At 42.6% G+C, this 27,309-nt stretch overlaps 1 protein-coding gene across 2 annotated transcripts in view; it reads left to right on the top strand.

The window, feature by feature from the left end:
* ptprnb (protein tyrosine phosphatase receptor type Nb) overlaps positions 1-27,309 on the top strand; it is an 85,298-nt gene that overhangs the window by 5,023 nt on the left and 52,966 nt on the right. For both annotated transcript variants that reach the window (XM_080877353.1, XM_080877354.1), the window contains exon 2: positions 24,753-24,803. In XM_080877353.1, coding sequence (XP_080733479.1) covers positions 24,753-24,803 — 51 coding nt within the window. The remainder of the gene's footprint in view (positions 1-24,752; positions 24,804-27,309) is intronic.

Raw genomic sequence — 27,309 nt, forward strand, 5'->3', positions numbered from 1 at the left:
TGAGTACTTACGATGTTTTTTTTTGTACTTTTTATATTTTACATTTATATTTATTGTTGAAACTTGCACCAAGGGAGTGGCACTCCAATTTCGTTGTACTCTGTACAATGACAATAAAGGCTATTCTATTATAGTTTGCGTGGTAATATTTTATATTTGTGAGTGTGAGACAGCACCCATTATCTGCTGCTAATGGTATGTGCCATATTCATTAGTGATGGACGGGTGGAGGTTGACAGGTAGATTAGGGCTTCATCTGTGGTAATGCAGGCGTGGGTGTTGTTTTTAGATTTACTGGTCAATCTGCGCTCCTACCATAACCAATGGTCACGAGCTCTGAGTGGTGACTATGGATACAAATGATTGTGGCTGAAATGAGCTCCCTCCATAGGCTCACCGGGTTTTCCCTTATGTAGCAGGGTGAAGAGCTCAGGCTGCTCCTTTGCTACTTGTGTCAGAATCAGTCAGTGTAGGTGGTTCTGGGATTTATTTATAATGCCTCTTGGGAGCCTCCTTTTGGAGGTTTTCCAGGCACAGCTCAGACCTCGATGAGGAGATTATATATCTCACCTTGTCTGAGAATACCCCAAGACCCCTTAGGAGGAAGTGGAAGGTGTTGCTGAAAACAAAAATGCCTGGAATAGCAGCTTAGCCTGCTGCCACCACGATCCAACTTTGAATAGGTCGGGATGGATGATGCAAAGTTCCAATCTTGCTTCCTGTGCTTCTCATTTAAGAACCACTCAAAAACCTGCCAATTAAGCTGCTTTACCCTGTGTGCAGTCACTGCAAATCGCCTTGTAACCCGCCTCCACTCCAGTGCCTGCTTTTCGTGTTGTCCCTGACTTAATCATTGTCATATCTGTCGTCACTGATGTCGACAACTGGGAAACTCAATAGGACCAGAGAAATGATGGACACCCCTAAAAGATAGACAGATGTCCATAAATTGGCTCCAAACAAAAACAAGTCCTTGAAATGTGCTCTTGTAGGAGCATTTTGGGGTTCCTGAGCTCAGGCCTCTTTGTGTCTGATCACAAACGAATAACAACCGAAAGCTTCATTCAAACATTTTCAAAACTAGTGCTGGAGTATGTGGGTCAGGTAGACGCTGAACCGTAAATAAAATCTGTACATAAAGCAGCTTTAAAAGCAGCTCATTCTGACAGTTATGACTCATAACCAACCCCTCCGTCAGCTCCGTCTGCTTGCTGTAATTACAACAGCTCGCCGTTTGTTTGATGCACTAAACACGACGCAGTGTTTGAGCACTGCGGGCAGAGAGCAGCACAGAATGTTAAACCTTTCTCATCTCACCGTCCGCAGGCTTATTTATCTTCTCATAATCCAGGAAAAGGACATCATGCAGTTTGACTCATGACACATACCCCTGCAGAGATCCTAAATGCTGTGTGATGTTCCTGAAGGGATCTGTTGAGTTGATGGATTTATGTTGTGGTTTTATAGATTTTTCTAAAAAGTTTGTAGACAACGATGAGCGGTGCTGTGCATGGATGCAATGAGCTATGATTTAAATGTAAATTTCGTTGTTAGTGACTCTTTCTTCAGTTAGAAAAGAAAACGTGATGTGTATGTTATAGCATGCGTGTATTAACTGGCACCTTCTCAACTCAAGGGATTAACCAATGTTGTGTCTACACATAACAGACCATTTAAATTGTATCTTTAGACTCTTTGTTAATAGCAGCCTGTCAAAAAAAAAAGTAATTTGTTCCCATTTCCTAGTTTGACATAAGATGGTATTTTTGCACCGACAATGTGATTCCCAAAGAGCTATTAGCTGAAAACCTGGCATATATCAGCATGGTGAGCAATGTGTCCTTAGAAAACATAACTGTTCACTGAAGCATCATCAGAAATGGTCTCAGTGGAAGGGCGACTGTCAGGAAGCTTTCTTATGGAAAGGAAACAGGAAGAAAAGGCTGAGGTATGAAAATTACACAAGAACTGGACTGAAAATCAGTGGAAACAAGTCTGATGGGGTGATGAATCCAAGTTTGAGATTTGACATTTTGATCCATCGTCTGGAAAGCATCTGATTGTCAACAGCTTCATCTTTCAGCCTGACAATGATCCCAAACACACTGCCAGTGCAGTAAAATCATCCCTGGATAGAAAAACACACAGTGGGACTCAATCAGTCATGGATTGGCCTCCCCAGAGCCTGGACTTCAACATTATTACAAAGGTACTCTGTATGAAAATAAACATGATGATAGATTTTTCACTCTACTTCCATTTTGTTAGTAATTTAAAAAAGTAAACAATGGCAGTTATTTTAGCTCTGTAGCTTCGTAACTGTAACAAAAAAGGGTATTCTTGCAATGAAAAAGTACCGGATAATCATAAATATACTCCTGCATGTCACATGTGGTAAAGGTTTTAATTATTTACACCTAATTATAAAGCTTCGGTGTCCCCCCAGAACAGCTGTAGGAGGTAGCTTGGGAGTGGCATCTCTGTTTACACAGTTAGCCCCATGATCCAGATCTGAATAAGCAGCAGAGGATGGATGGATGGTATTAAATGTACTTCTATCCGATTGTTCAGTCTGACGTCACTAGCCGTGTCTGGGTCTAAACTCCGCTGCAGGTCCATATATCAAACGATCACTGTGGCATTACTGAGAGTTGAAAAACTGTCTAAAGTCTTTCATCTTTAATAAAATGATCAGCGTTCTGCTCTACCAGATGTAACAATTGAGTTTAACATCCAGGCATCCATGAAAACGGAATTTATGACATTTAACGGAGTTAGAAGTTAGCAGGGAGTTAGCTCGCTAGCTTCTATCTAAATACAATATAGCATGTCCTGACTGCGGGGTTTTGGAAACAAACTAAAACGTACATCTCTGCTATCACTTCCAGCATAAATGAAGACAGAAAACTAAACAGCAGTGACGTTTGTAGGGTTACTGAAGTTGGGCTAGCTGGTATATAATGATGTGCTACGTGACCGCTAGCGACACAGCTATGTTAGCATAATATAAACAAGCTAACTGTTTTTCCACTCGATAAAAGTTAACATGAGTGTTCTCGGTGGTCAGAAACAAATGTAATCGCATGGCAGGATGCTGTAAAAGGACCAAACTTTAGCCAGGAGAACAACTGAGATAATCCATCCACAATACGAGGTTAGTCATTCATATACTGCTGCATGGGCTGGGCTGTAGTTACATCCTAAGGTTTTAAAAACTGAGCTTAAATAAATAAATGATTAATGGTAATAAAAGCCGAGGGAGGTCAACAGGGATCACTGACTGTTTTAGGAGCTTTTCGAGATCAAATAGAAGAAAATACATAACATTAAACATGTTAACAACACAAAAGCCATATTAAACGCAGACTACTTTAGACCCGGAAGTAGGATTCGTCGCGTCATCACTGAACAACCGGATATGCATTTGACAGACAAGAGGTTCAAACAGTTAGAAGAAAACTGTGCATTGCACAAACAAGAGAAGAAATAAAATAGCAAAGACACTGAATGTTTTCAGAGACACTGCTGGAATTATAGTTTGCAGACTTAAAGTCAGAGTTACTGTGGCTGCACCACCCAAATTAGGCAGAGAGAGGAAGTTATCACTGGCAGATCACTACAAAACTACAAGAAATACTACAAAAAAACTTTCAATTGGACTCTGTGGCAGCAGGTTTCAGTTCATACAGTAAGGTGCTCACTACATGCTGAAGATCTCTATGTCTTCCTGTTAAAAGGTAGTTTTTTCTTCCCAGTCTCGTCAAGTGCTTGCTCATAGAAGGTCATCTGATTGTTGGGGTTTTCACTCTAATATTATAGGGTCTTTAACTTACAATATAAAGTGTGTTGAGGTGACTGCTGTTGTGATTTGGTGCTACATGAATAAAACTGAATAGAAGTGAACTATCTGGATAAGCCAGTGAAGTGTTGCAATAGCTTTGTGTGTCTCTGCAGTATATTGGAAAGAGGAAGAATGAAGAGCTTTCCCTCTGCAGTGAAGCATGGTGCTGGCTCAGTGCCACTTTGCTCCTGTCATGTAGCACCCAACATGAGCTTCTGGAAGAAAACATCACACCATCAGAGCTCAAGCTTGAGTGTCGATTTACCCCAAGCTTACCTCGAAATCCATCAAGACCTGGTTGCAGATGAAGCCCTGGAATATTGTGTCTACTGTGGAGGCATGACTTACATCTTGCATAGAAAGTCTCTGGTTTGGATTTGAAGAAGGATGTGACAGAACTGGAAGCCTTTTCCAATGAGGAATGGTCTGAAATTCCTAGGGAACACTGCCAATAGATGTTCTGGCAACCCAGCATGTTTGGAGCAGGTTGAAGCTCAGCAAAGGATTAATAACACTTGTCAATTCGGTTGAAGCAGTTTTGTGGCTGCAGTATTCAGTAAAAGTATCATGTTCAATTTGGGAAAAAACACCCTTTTAATATTGGTTTAATAAAGACATTTAAACCACTCTTAGGTAATTGGATTCATACAAACAGCTCAATTATTGTAATTTATACCAATAAAGCTAATATGCAGTAGGGGTTGAATAATTTTTCTTCCAACTATATGAGCCAGATTTTGTTTCACACACCCTGCTTGTAAGAAGGAGGCATTTTTCTGCTTGTTTTCACTGGATTTTATTCAAACTGTCAGTAAATCTTTCCTTTAAAATGCGGCGCCGCGAGCTCCAGTCAGAGTGATCAGTGCGAGCCGGTGTAAAAGTTCACAGGTCGACGGAGCCAAGAAGGGTCTCAACCTGGCTTCCACTGCTGCCGGTAAGCAGCAGCCCTCAGGTTTGCTCTGCTTCATCCAGGCTGACTCATTCCACCTTAAATATCCCACCCCGTCAGCCTGCAGAGCAGAGGACGAGTTCACACTCACACCGCAGCGGCCACAAATGCCAGAAGCTCCATTATGAAAACGACACTGAATTCATCCAGTCTGACAGCCGGCTAATGGACGATAAAAGCAAAGTATGGACACTCTGATGATGACGATGGTGATGAGAGGCTGGAGTTCAGTAGATCCACAGCCTTTCATATGAAGCCGCATTTTTGTGTTGATTTTTCTAATTACTGCTGCTTTGAAATTAGTATTATTACTGCGATGCCCTCTGTGACAAAGTGGCTAGGACAGAATTCATTTGCCATTTGTCACTTGTGTATATTGTTATTCTGTGTTCTGTTATTTTACAGTCAGCCATAATGCTTTAATTTAGACAGTGCTGGTGTAACTTCTCTTAACACACAATATCCCGGGTTTTGTTTGTGGTAGCAGTAGTTACATTCTTTACATCCATGCATGTGTTTTAAAGCAAACACTACTAACTAGTGATGGGACGTTCTGTATCGAGGCTTCGGAGCGTGTGTCGAGTAATGAGGGGGCGTTTCCGCGAAGCGCGTATCGAGGCTTGCTTCATTTATGGGAGGAGCTGAAAATGATGACGTCCGAAGCCTCGCTGCCCGGCTGTACCACGTGACTGGTTCATGAAGCGGTTCGAATTTTTTCCGCGAGCTATGAGAGCGATATAAACCCCTCAGACTTCATTCAAAATGTGGGTGTTTGATGAAGAGTTGCGGTTAGTGAGAGTTTGGAGACAGTTTGGAGGTTTATGAGAGTGAGGAGAGAAAGTCAGGAGAGAATGGAGCCAGCTAAGAAGAGGAGGATGTCCTCCCCTGTGTGGGAACATTTTGATCTTATTCCTCCCAACAAGGTATGTGAATTTCCACAGAAGATGGATTTTCATAATACTGATGGTGCAATAAAACCTATGTTAGGCTGTCTGTACTTTTGTACAAGGTGAGGTGTTTGCTATGTGCCAGGGAGCTGGGATATAACAACAACACCTCATCCATGCTTAGGCACTACAGAGCTATGCATGAGAATAAGGGGAACACCGATTGTGGAGCAAGACCAGGTGAGCCATCAAATGCCATGATACTATAGCATGCTGTAATGTTACTAAATGATATAACAATATCATACAATGCAATAAGTGACGTGTGTGATATTTAAATTTGTGCTTTGTTTTTATTGTCTTTCCATACTGCCAGCATAAATATACACAGTATACTGCATCACTACAATATAGATGTTTTACACACTCCTTTTGTTGTTGACATTTACAGGCTGTGTGCAAAATGCCACACTCTTCAAATTCATACCAGCTATTATTTTTACGTCCAGTAGGTGTCCTGCTAGAGCAAATGAAGCTTCATGAAGCTTCGCGTTGGGGTGAACCAATTGGATGAAAAGCTTCAGTGCTTCATGGGGCTTCATCTGCCCATCACTACTACTAACCATCAGATCATCTGAATTTTCTTTTGTTTACAGGCACATGTCTAGTAAATTATGTTTCTTTATGTTGCTTTGGTTATACTTACCATGGTGTCCATGTTGTGCATTCAGGTCCTGTATGTGAGACGGGTGTATGGGAAGGGCCGCCCACTACTTCCTGTTTATATAGGGTCATGAGGTCAATGATTGGATCACTGGGTGTAACCAAATGGAGGGTTTTTCATTTTGTATAGTATTGTTTGTTTTCTTTAAAGTAGCCTTTTGAGTTATATTGTATGCAGTGTTTTACTTTACAAACCATTTAGTTGAGTAAATGAGTTTGTCAGTTTCATGCATGACTTTATTCCTGTTCTTTGTTTAGAATTGTATTATTTGGTTTGACCTATTTTGTTCAATGGTAGGGGCTAACGAGGTCAGGTGTGGGCAAAGTCTTGTATAAAGCCAGTGGGATTTTTGCATGCCTGATTGATTGTTTTATGGTAAAAGGGAGATGCTAGCAATAAAGTATGCTTAAAAAGAACTTCAATTGTCTGCTAATGCTATTTACTTATCACCTTCCTTGCTGCTTAAGTTATGCTACATCACAAATGGTGGCAGCAGTGGCTCCAGGCCAATAGGTTATAGCAATGCAGAAATCAGCCAAGTCAAGGAAACCTCAAGGGCCAACAGATTTTCCCCCAGAGGAGGCCCAAGATGATGGCAACCTGCCAGAAGCTACGGGTGAGCACAGCACGGAAGCACAAAGTCTCTCAGAGCTCTCAACTTTATTAAAAGGCCTGATGCAACAGCAGGCTGACCGTGAGGCAAAATGGGAGCAGGACAGACAACGCCAGGATGAACGGTGGCATAGAATGCAACACCAGTTCAGCCAACTGCAGCAGGAGGTCCAGTCGGAGCGCCGGGAGCATCAGATGCTGTGGGAAGGTGCAGTAGCTGATTCCGGAGTGCCTCTGAGTTCCTCAGTGCGGCAAAAGGTGCAGCAACCTGTTCAACAGCGAGGAAACCCCCCTGAATCTTCCGCAGCACCACATTCATCCAATCTGGGCAGAGTAAGCGGTTGGAAAGGCCCGAAGATGCAGCCCTATGGTGAGGATGAAGATATTGAACATTATTTAACCACTTTTGAGAGGATTGCAACAGGATGTCAGTGACCACAAGAAGAATGGGCACTGCATCTGGCTCCACTTCTTAGTGGTAAAGCACGTGCGGCATATGTTGCTATGGACACTGAAGAAACAATGGACTATGATAAGGTAAAAACCGCCGTTCTTGAAAAATTTGAAATAAGTGCTGAGACTTACCGAACCAGATTTCGCAACATGACGGTGAAGGACGATGAGACACCCAAAGAGCTGCGAACCCGCCTTAAAGGCCTATATGAAAAGTGGATGCTTCCAAAGGAGAAGACAAAGGACCAAATAGGAGATGTCATAGTGATGGAACAGTTTCTCAGAGTTCTTAACCCAGAGCTGAGGACCTGGGTGAAAGAGCGCAACCCCACCACTTCAAAAGAAGCTGCAGAGATGGCAGAGGCTTTTCTTGCAGCCCAACGCCCACAAAAAGGGTACATGGTAGGAAAACCCAGTTCAGCCAATGTTTTTGTGGGTAGGTCAGGGGGTGGGAATGGGTACAAAGCTAAAAGCCCTAAACAAAGTTCCCCAATCACTAGCAGTAGCCGCGCTAGAGAAGTAAAGCAGAGAGGCCCATTGGTGTGTCATGCCTGTGGTCAAGCAGGTCACTTTAAGGCAGATTGCCCAGGTCAGCAAGTCAGTAAGACTTACATGTGTCTTTCACCACAGTGTTTTGACTTGCTAGAGGAAGAAACAGAGTCTCTAGTACCCTCCAGTGATCAGGAGCACACCATCTGTGTTTTCATTGAGGGAAAACCGTGTGTTGCCCTCTTGGATTCAGGCAGTAGCCGCACACTTGTCAGGCAAGATTGCCTCCCTAGCGACACCACATTTTGTGGTAAAGTTAAAGTCTGGTGTGTTCATGGTGATAATGTTGATTATCCTATTGCCAATGTTTGCCTTCAAGTTAATGAAAAGGAGTACGTACTTACAGTTGGAGTAATGGATAAACTTCCCTACCAGATTGTGTTGGGCCGGGACATGCCAATTCTTGGGGAGTTATTAGCAAAGACAGAGAAGGACAGAGAAGAGAAGAATCTGCATGTTGCATGTGAAGGTCTGCTAGTAGTCACTAGGTCTGGTAATAAAGCTTCTCAGTCAGAGCCAGGTTTGAGTGAGTTGCCCTATGCAGACAGTGAAATTCCAGATATTGACAGACCAAGTAGGCCGCATATAAAGAAAAGTAAAATGCAGAGAAGACAGGAAAAAGTGAGGGGGACTGAAATTGCTGAGTCACTTCCTGAACCAGAGATCGATGAGCTCCTGGTTGTCCCGAGCAATATTGTCCAACTCCAAAGGGAGGACCCCTCTTTAGCACCTCTGTTTGCTAAGAGCACCCAAGAATCAGCACAGATTACAGACAGAGTACGGGAAGTATTCATTGTTAAGAATGAACGACTATATCGTCGTAGCAAAGTTGGTGACCAGTTGGTTGTTCCCAAAAGCTTAAGGCCTGTAGTCTTGCAGTTGGCTCATTCAGTTCCTTGGGCAGGCCACTTAGGACATCTTAAAACCTTTTCCAGAATGGTAACTCGTTTTTTTTGGCCACAGCAATTTTCAGACACTGCCCAGTTTTGCAAATCATGTCCACAGTGTCAGTTGACAGCCCCAAGTAGGAAAGGAGACAGAGCCCCACTCATTCCTATGCCTGTAATAGACGTCCCCTTTTCTCGTGTTGCCATGGATATTGTCGGCCCATTGGAGAGAAGTGGTTCAGGGCATAGGTACATTCTAGTGATTTGTGACTATGCAACAAGGTATCCTGAAGCTTTCCCATTGAGAAGGGTCAAAGCCCGCCAAATAGCTAATTGTCTGATACAGATGTTTTCAAGGGTGGGTATTCCCAAAGAAATCTTGACAGACCAAGGCTCAAACTTCACTTCCAACCTGTTGAAAGAAGTCTACAAACTTCTGGGAATTACCGGAATCAAAATGAGCCCTTATCATCCACAAACTGATGGACTTGTTGAGAGGTTTAATAAAACCCTGAAATCAATGCTGAGGAGGTTCGTAAGAGAATCGGGAAAAGACTGGGACCAATGGCTTCCATTTTTGCTTTTCGCCTATAGAGAGGTACCACAAGCATCAACTGGATTTTCTCCGTTTCAGCTCTTGTACAGCCATAATGTCCGAGGTCCACTGGATGTACTTCGGGAAGCTTGGGAGGAAGCTAGCCCTGAAAAACAGTGCTCTTCCCTCTCTTATGTGTTGAAAATGAGGGACAAGCTTGAACAGTTTCAGGAACTGGCTCATTGTCACCTAGTAAGTGCCCAGCGACGTCAAAAACAGAACTATGATAAGACAGCTCGCAGGAGGACCTTTAAAGAAGGACAAAAAGTGTTGCTCCTTTTGCCAACCACTGAAAGCAGTCTCTTAGCCAAATGGCAGGGGCCATTTGTGATAAACAGGAAAGCAGGTCCTGTCACTTATGAGCTCAACATGCCGAATCGTCGGAAAAAGCAACAGGTGTTTCATGTCAACATGTTGAGGGAGTGGATTGAGAAGCCAGAGCAATCACTTCAGTTGTGGGCTCGTGTTGTACTGCAGGAAGAAGAGCCTCAAGAGCAATTCTTTCCCACCAGTACTGAAGAAAAGCTATTTCCGGATTTGAGCCATCTATCACCAGAACAGCAGGAGGAGCTCGCGGCCCTAATGCCACAGGAGCTTTTCAGCACAAAGCCAGGCTACACCCATCTTATTCAGCATGACATACACCTGCGTTGTTCGAATCAACCACCCATCAGGGATACCACCTCCAGAGTTCCAGCAAAGCTAATGCCAGCATTGAAACAGGAGGTGGAAGAAATGCTTGCAACAGGGATTATAGAGCCATCTAGAGGTGAGTGGTGTAGCCCTGTGGTACTCGTCCCCAAGAAAAATGATGCAAGACAGAGATTTTGTGTTGACTTCTCAAAACTTAATGCTGTCTCTGCTTTTGATGCATATCCTATGCCAAGAGTGGATGAATTGATTGAGCGCTTGGGTAATGCCAAGTACCTCACAACACTCGACCTTTGTAAAGGTTATTGGCAAGTCCCCCTAACATAGTCCTCAAGGGATTTAACTACATTCAGGGTTCCCAGCGGACTTTATCGTTTCAGAACTATGCCTTTCGGACTACATGGAGCTCCAGCCACGTTCCAGAGGCTGGTGGACTTGGTTCTGAAAGGAGCTGATGGCTATGCAGCAGCGTATATTGACGACATTGTGGTGTTCAGCGAGAAATGGGAGGACCATGTGAAACATCTGGCTGATGTCCTGCAACGCATCAGAACAGCTGGACTAGTCATCAACCCTGGGAAATGCCACAATGCACAGACCAAGGTGGAGTACCTGGGATACGTCATTGGGGGTGGGGTCAGCCGCCCTCAGGTGAGTAAGGTCGAGAACCTTGCCTCTTGTCCTCCTCCGACTACAAAGAAAAAGTTGAGATCCTTCCTGGGTTTAGCTGGCTGGTATCGTCGTTTCATCCCTAATTTCTCTACCAGATCAGCTATTCTTAGTGATTTAACTCGTAAATCATGCCCCAACAAAATTAAATGGACTCCAGAGTGTGAGGCTGCATTCATGGATTTGAAAAACTGTTTGTGTAATGAGCCTGTGTTGCAGTGTCCAGACTTTACGTGCCCGTTTATTGTACAGACTGATGCTTCAGGAGTTGGGCTGGGAGCTGTGTTGCTGCAAGGTGATGGAGAGGACCAAAGACCTGTGCAGTACATAAGCCGTAAGCTCTTCCCCAGAGAAATGAAGTATTCCACAATTGAAAAAGAAGCTTTGGCAATAAAATGGGCTTTGGACACTGAGATACTATCTACTGGGAGGTGAATTTGTGCTTGAAACCGATCATCGAGCTTTACAGTGGATGAGCAGAATGAGAGACACCAACGCAAGGATCACGAGGTGGTATCTTTCATTGCAGCCATATTGTTTTAAGATTCGATATAGGGCAGGGAAAAAGAATGTTGTGGCAGACTTTCTTTCCCGTTCCTATGAAGAGTAACGGACTTAAAGGGGGGGGGGGGGGAATGTGACAAAGTGGCTAGGACAGAATTCATTTGCCATTTGTCACTTGCGTATATTGTTATTCTGTGTTCTGTTATTTTACAGTCAGCCATAATGCTTTAATTTAGACAGTGCTGGTGTAACTTCTCTTAACACACAATATCCCGGGTTTTGTTTGTGGTAGCAGTAGTTACATTCTTTACATCCATGCATGTGTTTTAAAGCAAACACTACTAACCATCAGATCATCTGAATTTTCTTTTGTTTACAGGCACATGTCTAGTAAATTATGTTTCTTTATGTTGCTTTGGTTATACTTACCATGGTGTCCATGTTGTGCATTCAGGTCCTGTATGTGAGACGGGTGTATGGGAAGGGCTGCCCACTACTTCCTGTTTATATAGGGTCATGAGGTCAATGATTGGATCACTGGGTGTAACCAAATGGAGGGTTTTCATTTTGTATAGTATTGTTTGTTTTCTTTAAAGTAGCCTTTTGAGTTATATTGTATGCAGTGTTTTACTTTACAAACCATTTAGTTGAGTAAATGAGTTTGTCAGTTTCATGCATGACTTTATTCCTGTTCTTTGTTTAGAATTGTATTATTTGGTTTGACCTATTTTGTTCAATGGTAGGGGCTAACGAGGTCAGGTGTGGGCAAAGTCTTGTATAAAGCCAGTGGGATTTTTGCATGCCTGATTGATTGTTTTATGGTAAAAGGGAGATGCTAGCAATAAAGTATGCTTAAAAAGAACTTCAATTGTCTGCTAATGCTATTTACTTATCACCTTCCTTGCTGCTTAAGTTATGCTACATCACACCCTCCATGATGAGCCATGTTCTCACCTTACACCTCCAGGAATGGTTAAATTTATAGTATGCTTATAGTATTTAGAGCATAATTTAGTAAAAGTCAAAGTCTTTAAGCTGAAGCTGAGATTTAAGTCCAATTTAAGTGAGTAAAATTTTAAGATAAATTCTGAATGGCTGTGTGAAGGCAGGCAGGAAAGGTGGACCCAAGAGCAGGACTCACGGAGGCACAGGTGAACTCAAAACCCTCGGCTTTATTTGGGATTGCAGACTGAACAAAGAACTAACTAGCCTGGAATGCAAATAAACTAGCAGGCAGGCAAACAGACCACACAGGGTGGTATGAGGATGAACAGACATTAACGACACGACAGAAAACAAAGGAAACACAGGGCTTATATACACACACGGCAGTAATCAAGGGAATGGAAAACAGGAGGGAGACACAGCTGGGAGAGATTAGGGCTAACGAGACAGGGGAGCAAAGCCGGACACACTAACATAAGACACAATCCTTCAAAATAAAACAGGAAACAATAAACCACTAAACAAAGACGCAGACTGAGAGGCAGAATATAACACATGGCTCTCAAACAATACATGGGACCACAATTCCTTAAACACGGATAAACAGAAACATGAAACTCTAATCATCATCATCATCATCATCAATACAAGCGCTACAAGAGAATAAGAAAACAATCCATAATGAAAAAACACACCAAAACATAACTCAAAATTCTGGGTCAAACTGACCCAGAACCCTGACAGTACCCCCCCCCCCCCCCCCCCCCCAAGGGCTGGCTCCAGACAGGACAACAACAAAAAGAAGAAATGTCACCAAACAGAAAACAAGGACGGACAGAGTCCAAAAACAAACTAAAACCCCCGATGGTCAAGAAAAACTAAACCCAACAAACAGTTCAGGGGGCCGACCCGTAGGCCGACAGCGCAGGAGGCCAAAACAGTTCAGTTCCGGAGGCCGACCGTGCGAAAGGCTGCGGCGGCAACGGGCAAGCAAACAGTTCTGGGGGCCGACCGTGCGGACGGCAACGGCGGCGACGGGCAAACAGTTCAGGGGGCTGACCATGCGGACGGCAACGATGCAGACGAAGCCAATCCGGAGGTCTCCCGCGACGGTGATGACGTCCGGCTGGTGGCCCAGAAAGTGGCCAGCAATGCTGAGGTACTGGACGTACCTTGGTCGGCGGTGCAACAACTGCAGGGCCAGGTGAAGCTGAAGAAGCTGCTGCTGCAGGCGAAGCGGATGATGAGGCTGCTGCAGCTGCGGGTGACGCTGCAGCTGCGGGTGACGCTGCAGCTGCGGGTGACGCTGCAGCTGCAGGCGAGGGTGAAGCTGGACCAGGCGAGGCAGATGAAGCTGAAGCTGGACCAGGCGAGGATGAAGCTGCTGGTGGCTGGACGGGCTCCTTGGGCCCTCCAGCAGGTGCAGTCACAGGACCAGTAGGCACAGGGGCCCCTGGAACACACAGGGCAGAACCAGTAGGCGCACGGCTTCTGGCGCACCTGCTGACCTCTAGGCTCAGAAAGTGAACAGAGAGAGTCTTTCTCACTCACCACCGGCGGCTCAGAGGCTCTGGAATCCGGCTGAGGGGTGAAATGCTGGCGGCGTGTACGCCGCTTTCTCTTGGAGGCAGGAGTGGAGAGTGTAGAGGAGACCGGTAACAGCGGAGTGGTTGGGGCCAGCTCCTCATTCCCCGACCACATTGCTGCCAGCAAAGACGCAGGTGAGCGATAGTAGGAGCAGACCGGAGTCAGTAGATCATTCTGTGGCAGCGGCAAGGGATTGACATCCTGCTGTGGCGACCGCTGTGGCGTTGCAGACAGCTCCGCGTTCTGCTGCTGCGTCGCAGGGAGCTTACGCTGCTTCACAGTGAGCTCCGTCCGCTGTTGCTGCTGCTGCTGCTGCTGAGGCCTTGGCATGGAGTACTGTGAGCGAGCAAAGGCTGCTAGCTCCTGAGCTTGAAGAACCTCCCAGGCTTCGTGCAACTCGTTCATTACACCCATAAATCCTTTAAGTTGGCAAAGATGGGGATTTCCCTCGAGGATTGCTCCGATAGCGTTTAATCCGATCGCCATTGCCTTAGTATCCTTCATGTGGGAAATCCACTTTTTTAAGCCCATGATGCGGGTGAGATCGCTCTCCCGGGATGAGCCCGCTGGGTCCAGGTTATGGTCGCGTCGTTCTGTCATGGCTGTGTGAAGGCAGGCAGGAAAGGTGGACTCAAGAGCAGGACTCACAGAGGAACTGGTGAACTCAAAACCCTCAGCTTTATTGTGGGATTGCAGACTGAACAAAGAACTAACTAGCCTGGAATGCAAATAAACTAGCAAGCAGGCAAACAGACCACACAGGGTGATATGAGGATGAACAGCCGTTAACGACGCGACAGAAAACAAAGGAAACACAGGGCTTATATACACACGGCAGTAATCATCCATCCATCTTCATCCGCTTTATCCGAGGCCGGGTCACGGGGGCAGCAGCCTAAGCAAAGAGGCCCAGACCTCCCTCTCCCCAGCCACCTCCTCCAGCTTATCCGGGGGAATACCAGCCGAGAGATATAATCTCTCCAACGTGTCCTGGGTCTGCCCCGGGGCCTCCTCCCGGTGGGACATGCCTGGAACACCTCACCCAGGAGGCGCCCAGGGGGCATCCTTGTCAGATGCCCGAACCACCTCAGCTGGCTCCTTTCGATGTGGAGCAGCAGCTGCTCTACTCCGAGCCCCTCCCGGATGGCAGAACTTCTCACCCTATCTCTAAGGGAGAGGCCAGCCACCCTTCGGAGGAAGCTCATTTCTGCCGCTTGTATCTGCGATCTCATTCTTTCAGTCACTACCCACAGCTCGTGGCCATAGGTGAGGGTAGGGACGTAGATCGACCGGTGAATTGAGAGCTTCGCTTTTACACTCAGCTCCCTCTTCACCACGACGGACCGGTGCAGCGTCTGCATTACTGCAGCTGCAGCCCCAATCCGTCTGTCGATCTCCGGCTCCCTTCTCCCATCACTCGCGAACAAGACCCCGAGATACTTGAACTCCTCCACTTGGGGCAGGATCAAGGGAATGGAAAACAGGAGGGAGACACAGCTGGGAGAGATTAGGGCTAACGAGACAGGGGAGCAAAGCTGGACACACTAACATAAGACACAATCCTTCAAAATAAAACAGGAAAAAATAAACCACTAAACAAAGACGCAGACTGAGAGGCAGAATATAACACATGGCTCTCAAACAATACATGGGACCACAATTCCTTAAACACGGATAAACAGAAACATGAAACTCTAAGCATCATCATCATCATCATCACCACCATCACCAATACAAGCGCTACAAGAGAATAAGAAAACAATCCATAATGAAAAAACACACCAAAACATAACAACTCAAAATACTGGGTCAAACTGACCCAGAACCGTGACACTGAATAGATTAAAGGAGAGAAGCGCCTGGGAAACTACGAAACGTACAAACCTGTTTCCAAAACAGTTGGGCTGCCGTGTAAATGTAAAAAAAAAAAACCAAAATGCAGTGACTGAAAATCTCTTGAACCCATATTTTATTAACAATAGAACACAGAAAACTTTTAAAATGTATAATTTTAAGAAGAAAATTAGGACTTTTTAAAAAATTAAATGGCATCAATATATCTCATAAAGTTGGGACAGGGAAACAGCTGCTGGACTTTTGGGAGAGGAATGTTGTCCCATTCTTGTTTAATTGAGGATTCTAGCTGCTCAACAGTCCTAGGTCTCACTTTTTTTTTTTTATTTCATGATGCTCCAAACATTCTCAGTTTATGCTGGACTGCAGGCAGGTCAATTCTACAGGGTGGGCCATTTATATGGATACACTATATAATAAAATGGGAATGGTTGGTGATATTAAAGTCCTGTTTGTGGCACATTAGTATATGTGAGGGGGCAAACTCCTCAAGATGGGTGGTGACCATGGTGGCCATTTAGAAGTCGGCCATCTTGGATACAACTTTTGTTTTTTCAATAGGAAGAGGGCCATGTGACACATCGAACTTATTGGTAATGTCACAAGAAAAACAATGGTGTGCTTGGTTTCAACGTAACTTTATTCTTTCATGAGTTATTTACAAGTTTCTCTTTGTTCACAGCCATTGACATGTCGAAGAGGTTAACTCATGAGGAGCGGATCGAAATTGTGTTGATATCTGGTGAACGCAGTAACCGGGTCATTGCAGCAGATTTCAATGCAAGATACCCTACGAGACCACCCATCTCCCATGCTACAGTTAGCAAACTGCTTGCTAAGAAACTGGTTCAGTGTTGGATTTGCCAAAATGCGGACGCAAGAAAACTGTCACTAATGAAGAAACATCAGTGGCTGTCCTAGCTTCATTCAACAAGAGTCCACAGTGTAGCACTCGTCGCATGTCACTGGAGAGTGGCATTAGTCGAACATCCCTTCGGCAGATATTAGCCATTCACAAATGGCAACCTTACAAACTCCAGCTGCTGCAGCATCTCAACGAGGATGACCCAGATCGGCGCACAGAATCTGCAGAATGGGCAAAACAAAAATTGGAACAGGACCCTCAGTTCACGCAGAAGATTTTGTTCAGTGATGAGGCAAACTTTTATGTGAATGGTGAAGTTAACAAACAAAACCACCGCTATTGGTCTGACACTAACCCACATTGGATGGATCCCTCCAAGACTGTTGGAACAACAAAAGTGATGGTTTGGTGTGGTATATGGGGTACAACGATAGTGGGTCCATTCTTCATCAATGGAAACCTCAAGGCCACTGGATATTTGAAATTGCTACATGATGATGTGTTTCCCTCTTTATGCACTGAAGCTGGCACGTTCCCTGAGTTTTTCCAGCAAGATGGAGCACCACCACATTATGGGTGCCAGGTCCGAGCATTCCTAGATGAACAGTTTCCTGGAAAGGGGATTGGTCATCGTGGGCCAGTTGAATGGCCCCCAAGGTCTCCCGATCTGACCCCCTTAGACTTTTATCTTTGGGGTCATCTGAAGGCATTTGTCTATGGTGTGAAGATACGAGATGTGCAGCACCTGAAACTACGGATACTGGATGCCTGTGCTGGCATTTCTCCTGCGGTGTTGCTATCAGTGTGTGAAGAGTGAAAGAAGAAGGTTGCATTGACAATCCAACACAATGGCCAGCACATTGAACACATTTTATAAGTGGTCAGAAACTTGTAAATAACTCATGAAAGAATAAAGTTACGTTGAAACCAAGCACACCATTGTTTTTCTTGTGACATTACCAATAAGTTTGATGTGTCACATGGCCCTCTTCCTATTGAAAAAACAAAAGTTGTATCCAAGATGGCCGACTTCTAAATGGCCACCATGGTCACCACCCATCTTGAGGAGTTTGCCCCCTCACATATACTAATGTGCCACAAACAGAACTTTAATATCACCAACCATTCCCATTTTATTACGGTGTATCCATATAAATGGCCCACCCTGTAGAAGGTTGCTAAGTATTGTCTTGGTGAGATATGTAAGGCCTTCTCTAAAAAAGACATTGACTGGACGGGAACATATGTTTATACCTTTCAGCATTGATGGTGCCTTTCCAGATGTGCAAGCTGCTCCCAAATTTCCTGTTCCAAGATTTTTGTTTTTGTTTTGTTTGTTTTGGGTTTTTTGCAGATTGGTGAACCTCTGCCTATCTTTACTTCTGAGAAACTCTGCCTCTCTAAGATGCTCTTTTTATACCCAATCATGTTACTGACAACTTTCCAGTTAATATTCTTGGGCAAGATACTAACCCCAAGTTGCTCTCCGATGCATCCATTGGTGTGTGAATGTTGGATAAGAAGCATTTGCGCATAGAAAAAAGTGCTTGTATGAATGGGCTAATGAGGCAAGTGAGTGCTTTGAGTGCTCAGTGGAGTAAAAAGGCACTATATAAGAACCAGTTTATAGAAAATCATCTGTTAGAGTTAATCTTCCTCACAGTTCTCCTGATTATAATCACCTTTATAAACTTTAGGTGTAGTTCAGTGTCAGTCAGTCAGAAATGAAGAAATAGGCCTCAGAGCTCAGAGGGGTAAATTCTTTGTCAGATCTCTTGTTCACAGGTGTGAATGCTTTGTTTTATTTTGCTTGAATCAATAAAGATCATTTTATGTCCAACAGAGATTAATGTCACCTTTCTAACATTTTGGGCCTTTTTTCTCAAACGAAGATGAGACATTGAGAAAAAACATTCATCCGGCAGTTAATCAGCATTGAATGGTTTGCTGAGATGCCCATCTACAGTGCAGTTTTCTGCCATCATACCGTGACACTGTGATACTGTTTTCCCCAACCATCATTATTTGAACTGGGTTGTTTTGATGTTGTTTTCTATGGTTGTTTGTTTTCTTGAGTTGCTTCCAGATGTGAGAGCAAATGATTTCTTGTGGAATAGATCAAAACTCACATGAATGCATTTCATCCTCACCCACCAGGGAAACCACAGATAGCAGTGTGGTTTCTAGTGTCTTCTTTGGAAATTAGCTGATCAGAAAGGAGCTTTGGTTCTGATGGCTGCGCTCCTGTACAGATGCCAAGATGGAGCCGGAGCTGTATGTGGCCTCGGAGGAGAGATACTATGTGATGTACAGTAGAAAGCCAGACGGCGACTTTACACAGCATGTACTCTGTTTAATTAATGTGAGCTGAGGGGAGAAGTTTGCCAGAGAAACGAGGAGTTTCCCTGGAGAAACGTGCTACTGTGAGTGTGACAGGCTTTTCTGCTGAAACTGAATCATGCAGGAGAGCGTATGGCAGAGTCTGTTTCTATGACTCCGTGGGTTAAAACGCTTTCCAGGGGCACAGCTTCTAAATCAGTTCAGCTGCAGAAAATCTCCTTAAAATCTATGAGTGCTTTCTGTCTGTAAATGAGACACGGAGCTTCTTTTTCTTAAATCTGTAAAAAAGCAGCTTTTGCAGGCCTTAGCTGAGTTACAGCTGGGGCAGGGATCAAAATTTTTAAAAATGCTTTATAACCAGCATATTTGGGTGATGTGAGAGGAAAATTGGAAAGCCTCCACGTTTCCTGGGTTCTAGCTAATCCATAAAATCTCACCTGTCAGGCAGGTTCGGGTGCACCCCTTTGAACACCTCTTTGTGCGTGTCTTCCTTTTTTTTCTTTTACTGTATTTACTTCCTTCACGTCAGCTTTCAAGATCATTTAGAGATATTTCTTATCACTGTTGTGCTGATGATATTCTGTTTTATATCACTTTTTAAACCTCAGTGAGTTAATCAAGTTTTAATTGTACTGAATTGTTTGAATTTTATAAAATCTTGGATGTCAGTTTAACGAGAATAAAATAGAGATCTTTATTGCAAGCCTGGTCCACCCAAGTCCTTAGAAGTCTGAGTTCACCCTCCTTTTATTTTAACCCATCCACCAGGGATACATTTTGACATCCTATTATATCCAAATCTGAGATGGAGATTGTTTTTCATGCTCGTCCTTGACCACTGGAACTCACCAAACCTCCTCGGAGTGTCTCTAGCTTTGGTTCCTCATCAGATCAAATGTTCCCGTGTCACATCTCTGCTGATCTCACTGCGCTGGCTCCCCATCAAGTTTAGAATTAAACTCAAATTTCTGGTGTTATGTGCCTGGCAAAATATATATTAGTAAACTTTTGCAACGATATGTCACCAGCATCTTCTGATCAGCGGTTATTTGCCATTCCCAGATCTTACCTAAAAGCTGAAGAAGGTGACAGAGCCTTTGTATTTTGTGGCCCCCACTCTCTCAAACCCTCTGCCCTCCAGTCTATGATCTGTGAGCTCTGTGAACTCAAAAAGCAGCTGAAGTCCCATCTTTTTAAAATAGTGTTTGGGTAAAATTTCATTCCACATTTATTTATTTTTTTGTTGTTGTTAATTTTATTTTGATCCAAAACACCTTGGGATATCTTAAAGGGTGCTATTAAATAAATTTACTTACTTACTTCCTGCTTTTTGGGCATCATTTATAGAATTCCAGTAACCTACTAATCCAGGTCTTGTATTTCCTCAGTTTGTCATGGAATAAAGAGGGAACAAGCCTTACTTGGCCATGAAGCTTTTTACAAGTTGCTATGTCACTAGTTGCTATGCTTGCCATCAAAGATTGTTCATCCACCTGTTTTCCAAATAAGTGTCCTGCAGTTTTTCCACACTTGACTCTAGTTTAGCCTTCTGTTATATCACCTTATTCATCTGTCTGTTTTGTGCAGTGCTTTCAATTTGATTTGCATTTGTAATTAAACTTGGCTCCACCCTTCTGATTCCAGGCAGGAGATGCTGCTGAATGGGCCATGGGTGGGGCTCAACTCTCACTGCTTAACCTACAAGGAGTACACGTTTTTTAAGCCATATGAAACAGCAGTAGTACAAATAAAAAAGGAGATGAAAAACAAAAGAATCGATCGATCTTTTTTTCCCTCTTTGGTTTATTGTGCCACTGATGAAGTCCACAGAGATGATGCGTCAGTGAAAGGGAGAGAGCGATGGCTGAGCCACAGAGCGAGCTAGAAAGTGATCGAGATGAAACAGAGAACTAAGAAATTTCTGCTTCTAATAAAAAAGAAACAGATTGGCCGTAAGCGAGCAGAATAAAATAGATGGAGGCGAGATATTACCTAGTGCCTGTTTCTATAAACAGAAACACAAGTAAGACATTTTTCTAAAGTCACCTGTGTAAAAACAGCGATCACTGTATCAGAAGAGTCAGCTGAATACTATTCATTGCAGGAAAAACACAAATAGTGCTGTGGCTCTACCCATCAGGATTTGTGCTGTCTGTAGTGTTAGCTGTCTTTTGTTTATTGCCTGTTTTACTATAAATGGCTATTTTCTTGCTTGTTTTCTATAAGGTTTACCTCTGGGGCTACCCACCATCACCTGAGAGGAATTACTTTCATTTTGTCTCATTTCCCTCCTGTTTTTCAGTCTATGCTGTATAGACCATCATGCCTTCCTTTTTACTCTTATCAAGATAATTGTTGAAGCTCCTCTTGTTTATTTGGATTTATCATTTTTATCTTATTTATTCCAGTATTTCTATTTATGCTTTCCTTTTGGCCTTTAATTTCAGCCCAATAAAAGGCTTGTTTTTTGTTCAAGTTTGTCGTCATGTCGGCCTTCTCCACACATAACGTTTTAGGCACACATGACATAACATAATTTCATGGATATTTCACCTCACTTTAGTTTTATTTAAACAGTACCAGCTCACAGCAAGAGTCATCTCAAAATGCTCTGTACTTTGGAGTAAAGAACCTACAATAACACAGACAAAACCCCAACAATCAGACGATCCCATACGAGCAACGAATAAGACCATACGAATGAATAAGACCATATGAATATGGTCTTATTCATTATGAATATTATTCAATATTCATTATTATTCAATATTCAATATTGAATTCAATATTCAGTCAATATTATTCAATATTATACTTATTCAATATGAATAAGACCATACGAGAAACAGTTGGCGACAGTGGGGAGAAAGAACTCTTATATACTGTACTCCCATGTATGTTTGCACATGTTTCAATAAAATGCAGTACCTATTTCCTGTTTTCCTAACAAATAAATGAGGGGTGGCTCAAGACTTTTCCAGAGCACAGTAAGACACAAGAAAATCTACTGTAAAAACACGTTTTAAGATTGTATGTAGTATTGACTAAGGCAATGGTGATTATGATTTTTGCCGTAACCAAGAAGTTTTAGTGCTGTGTTTCTTCCTACCGCAGCTTTAAGTGGATGGAGGCTTTTGCAGTGTTGAGTGTCTCTAACCTTCACTGTAATTATTAACCTGCTGGCTACTTAGCATCTAGAGCGTTACCAGCAATTCGCCAGCAAAGTCAATCCAGACTTTGTAGTACTACAAATTTTCAGTTCGGTAGGAGTATTTTATGGTTAACTCATTGTCTGTGTATTCAGCTAATGATAATAGAGCATGTCTTTTTTTAAAAAGAATAGTATTACCTGTGTATTTGAAACAAAACCTCAACAAGCAAAAATAATGTTGTGAAATAAGCATCAACAAATCATTTGTAAAAAAATAAATAAAAAGGATTTTCTGATGCACGAAAGCTAAAAAACATCCCCTCTTTTAAAAAGTTTGACTTACTTTGAAAGTTCATTTATTTATCTTTTTAATACTTCCATATCAATGATGGCAATCAGCCACCCATTCTGGATGATTAATTCATAGTTTAATTTATTCTCTTGTTCTGGTTTCTCCTCTGTGTGGATTTCTTATTCTTCTCTCATTTTAAGCTGATTTGATTTTTGATTTTTGTTGTTGTTGTTATTGTTGTTGTTTTTTACTAAATTTAATTTCCTCACATGAAACTAAACAAACTGGTCAGGGTGGAGATTTTTGACAGTGCATCCATCACTCTGCTCATTACAGACTTAATTACACTGAAATTCCTTCTTATTAGCCAGCAACGTCGCATTTCAGAGGCGCTGATTGAGTGACTGAAATCTTCATGAAACAGTCGAAAGGAGGTTATGGATGGATGAATGGATGGATGGGTGTGTGGGTGGTGGAGAAAGGACAAAGCAGAGATTAGTCATCAGTGTGGAGTTTGGTCAGAGGGGTGGCGAACAGATGGATGGACGGATGGAGATCTCTCCGCTCTATGTTTAGCCCTGTGTCAGATTTCTGCTTTAATGGAGATTCCCTCTGTGATATCTGCTGCAGAGGTGGCTTGTTTGTGTCGTCATGTAGTCAATACTCAGGCGGACTTTGTATAGATTAAAGGTGAAGCAGAAGAAAAGCCTTGGGATTTAAGAAAATAGCAAAATAACACTGACATTTACCTAAAGGGTCCTTTTGCACAGTTTCATTGTCGCTTTCCTGCTGTGTGATACTGACATCCTCCTTATAGATGGTATTTTTTTTTGTTTCCTCCGGCATTGGCCTCAAGTCGTAGCAAAAACAGAAATACCACAGTGGGCAGTCGTCTTCTCTGCTAGATGCAAAAACACTCCCACCAGGAAACACCAGAAGCTTGAAACACAAAAAAAGAAAATAAGTAGTTCAACAACACCAGAAAAGATTGATGTTATTTGATGCTGTTATCTGTAGAAATATATATGGCGTGGGCTCACAAAGTGGCTTGCAGATGTGCATTTGTATGTGCAGCTTTGGTTGTTTGCCATTTATTGGAACGATGCATTAAAGCAGCAGTAGCCGGTGTGACTGGGCCTCCTACTGCATGCATGTCTAAGGAGGCTGAGATCTGCACACATCATAACTCGCAAAAATTTCTTATTGGTTTCAAAACTTATTTGCTATTTTTTTATATTAATCACAGTTTACAATATAAACATAGCACTGTAAAAAATTAACCTCAAAACTTGCAACTGAGACTTTTATCTCAGCAGTAAAATGTTTGATGAAGCCATAGATCAAGGGAGAAGTTTGCCCATTTTCTTACAGGCTTTTTCTTTAATCACACCACATGAGTCGCCCCCTGCTGGACATTAGGAAGAATGTAGCTTTAAGGCTGTGGCTTAAGCCATTTGTATTTACAACTCAATGCAGTCTACTGATGCTGACAAAATATGAGTTAAAAATGAAGGTTAAATGTTTAATTTGTGAGCACTGAACAAAAAAACAAAAAGCCTATATGAAAGAAGCAATTGCAGAAGCTTTGCCGCTAATCTACCCGACCTCTAATGACAATTAGGTCACAAACTTTTTGGGCTGATGGAAAATAACTCTGCTATTCTTATCTGAACCGACCCACGTGCCATACCCTGTTCTAAGGCTTTGTGTTTATCAGAGCTGCTGCAAACGTCTGTGGGATTTTGAATGCCGTTTCTGACATTGGAAGTTTCATTTTGTCACTCGAGAGCTGAGAAAGCTATTAAAGTCTGAATTTTTATTTGTCCTGACAGCTCAGACGGTGGAAGCTAAGTTGGTGGGCACGCAGGCAGTACGCTGCATGACAATGTGCATTTTCTCAAGTTATAAATGGGTACTGTATAGAGGATTATATAAATCCTTAATGAATATCCAACTCAAACACATAAATAAACAGAGCAGAGCGAGTAGCTTCACGTCTGCAGCTGTTTACTGCCTCGCAACAGATTAAGCCCGGGAAAAGGTCAACTGTAACGTACACACATGCACACAGATCCATCCGGACTCTTAGCAACACAATATTGATGTCCAACACAATGTAGCTCTCTGTCCCAGGGGGTTTCCCTGCCTCATTTCTGGCTCTGTTTGAGTCCTGCAATTAAAAAGAAAAAAAAGAGTTTTACAGAAACGCAAATGAGTTCATGTTTGTCTTTTTGCTTGTAGTGTGACAAACTGGAACTGATAACCCTATTTAAGGGTTCTTAAAGTCTTGAAACAGCCATCAAAGGTTAGGAAAACGTGAAGAACTGACAGAAATAGTCAGTTTTATAGGCTGGTTGTCTTTGAATTCTTATGCATCTTCTAAATTTGTGTCTGCAGGTTGCTTGTTTGAGAAGAAGCTGTGTCCCAGAGATCAGCTGTGCAATGATGGTGAGTATCAGCTCTTTAATCCAAGTTCATACAACACCTTACACCCGTTAGATCAGTTACTGTTCTGTTCAATTCTTTTTATTTATATAGCGCCAAATCACAACAGCAGTTGCCTCAAGGTGCTTTATATTCATATAAATGGAGTTTCATAGGTTTTGCAGCTCTTTGGTTCAAAAGGGTTTATCACAAAAGTCTGGACGATGTGGAGTTGGGGCAAAATTTCACTGCAATATCTCATCATCTTCAAGCTGGGCTGGAAAATGCAGAAGTACCAAAAAACTGCAGGTCCTCTAACAGCCACTTGAGGCCACCACCTAAAGTGAGTCAACCCCCATAGACCCCCATGTTAAATTGTCCAACTTTACAGGAAACAGGTTTGGATACATTCTTTCTTCATAGCAACATTGCACTGGGTGATTTTTTAAAAGATTACTTATAATCCTCCACTTTGAATTTTATTAAGGCTTAAAGTCGCGGGCTCTTTGATTGACAGGTGAGTGTTGACACAGGCGGCTGTAGCTTCTCGCTGTCTGCTTGTTGATACAGACGGTCCAAAATCTCTGTGCTGCTGTTTTGGTGAGTGAAATGGTAGAATTTTATTGATCTGTATTTAGAGCAATGCTGAGGCACGGCCACTGATAGATCCAGAAGAACCTACTGGAGACATTATATATACATACTGTCTTGTGTGGAAGTGGCAAGAGTTCCTGGGGAGCGTGGAACACCTGCTCACCTTCAGATAAGATAATGGATGAACATGTCGCACCAATTAGCTGTTATCTGTGTCCAAGCATTGTATCAATATAGTCTATGAATCCAGCTCACTAACCAAGTTAATTAGCCTTCACTGATAACTTAGCACTCCATGCTCTCTGGTGGCCAGAACACTAACTTTGACTCTTTGAGAAACCAACAGGTGATGAAATCTTTTACTTATATCAGGTCACTGTATTTCCAGTTGTTATCCCATAAATCAAAACTGTGCAACATTATGAAGAAGTAACAAACTCGTTCTCTTATACGTAAAAGATTGATTTCAGGTCAAAGCTGCTGTTCTGCAGTTTGAGATTCATATTTCTATTTACGGTGCTGTGTTTTCACTTTCAGCACTTTCACTTTATCTTAATGTAGAGTATTATTGTACTTCCACTTTCAACATGAATACTGTGAATACTAAATAAGTTCCTTTACTTTAAACTCAGACACTACAAATTTAAAACTACAAACCCAGTCTTGTTTTAGTTAAAAATGAAGCTAGACTGTTTCAGCTTGTAGGTCTTAATGTTTTCATCGTTTCAAAGTTTTTAAATTCTTAATACATAACTTGACCCGCGAAGGCTGCTGTTATTTTGCATTGCATTCTGGGTCGCTGATGTAAACTGGTGGCATTTCAAAGCTACGATCACAGATCTGCTATTTCTTGGGGACGGGAGTTTACATGCATCCATGAACATAATCAGTGATCCATGGTCGCCTACACGGTATTGAAAGTCCAACTTTAAGTCATCAGATACAATCCTATTAAAGGAACATTTTGGATACTATAAATACTGCTACTAATAAAAAGAATAAAAAGAATACTTAGAGTATTAAATTGTTAATAAACAATCAGAATATTCCCTAAAGTACATCATTAATTTTTGTAATGAAACTCAGATAAAAGGCATGTTTACCAGGACAAACCATCGTGGCAGTGGCCAGTCTATATTTATTTATTTATTTTCATAATTCTTTTTAATTCTTCTGCTTGGGTTACCTGACCCTTTAAACATCCAGTTTTTTCCACGAGTTAAATTAGAGCTCAAACTTCCTCCTCAGTAGGGAGCTCATATTTACGATAACCTGAATGCAGCTTAATGGGAATAGTAAATTGAGTGAAAGTGAGTGATCCCAGCAGGCTCCCGTTACCGCGGCACGCTTCAGGAAGCTCTGGCACGTCCCCTGTCCATCACGCAGCCTGGAGCCCATCAGATGTCACGCCTTTGACGGCTCTGCTTATAATCGCTCGCTGGGTTTCCTGTTTCCTCCATGCCTTTTCAAACGTTTTGAGGTTGTCATTACGAGAGCAGGCACACGGGCGTGCACCTGAAAGGGGCGCCTGCATTATTGATGGCATGTTACCCCTTCCTCCCTGAGGATGTTTTGTTCCTTGTTTTTACCTTGAGGTGGAACATGCCGTGCCAAACATTTGATGAATCCAAGAACGAGGCTTTGTGAGAACACGCAGCTCGTTTTCTCAGCCTGGCACATCTGAACTGAATATTCACGTAATTGAAATAATTTCAAGACCTTTGGGGGGAAAAAAGAACAAATCTGATGGATTTAAACATGTTTAAAGTTATTCTAGACTGCTTAATGATTTTCATTTTTTATGTCCTTCAACATTTGCAGTTTGGAATAATGATTACGAATCAATTTGCTACCAAACTTCATTCAAAAATCCTCTCATTTTGTGTGTCTGACCATTTGTAGTCTTACAACATTAAGATTCATCAAAAATGTAGGA

The sequence above is a fragment of the Rhamphochromis sp. 'chilingali' genome (genome assembly GCF_963969265.1).
Source record: "Rhamphochromis sp. 'chilingali' genome assembly, chromosome: 3".
Classification (NCBI taxonomy): domain Eukaryota; kingdom Metazoa; phylum Chordata; class Actinopteri; order Cichliformes; family Cichlidae; genus Rhamphochromis; species Rhamphochromis sp. 'chilingali'.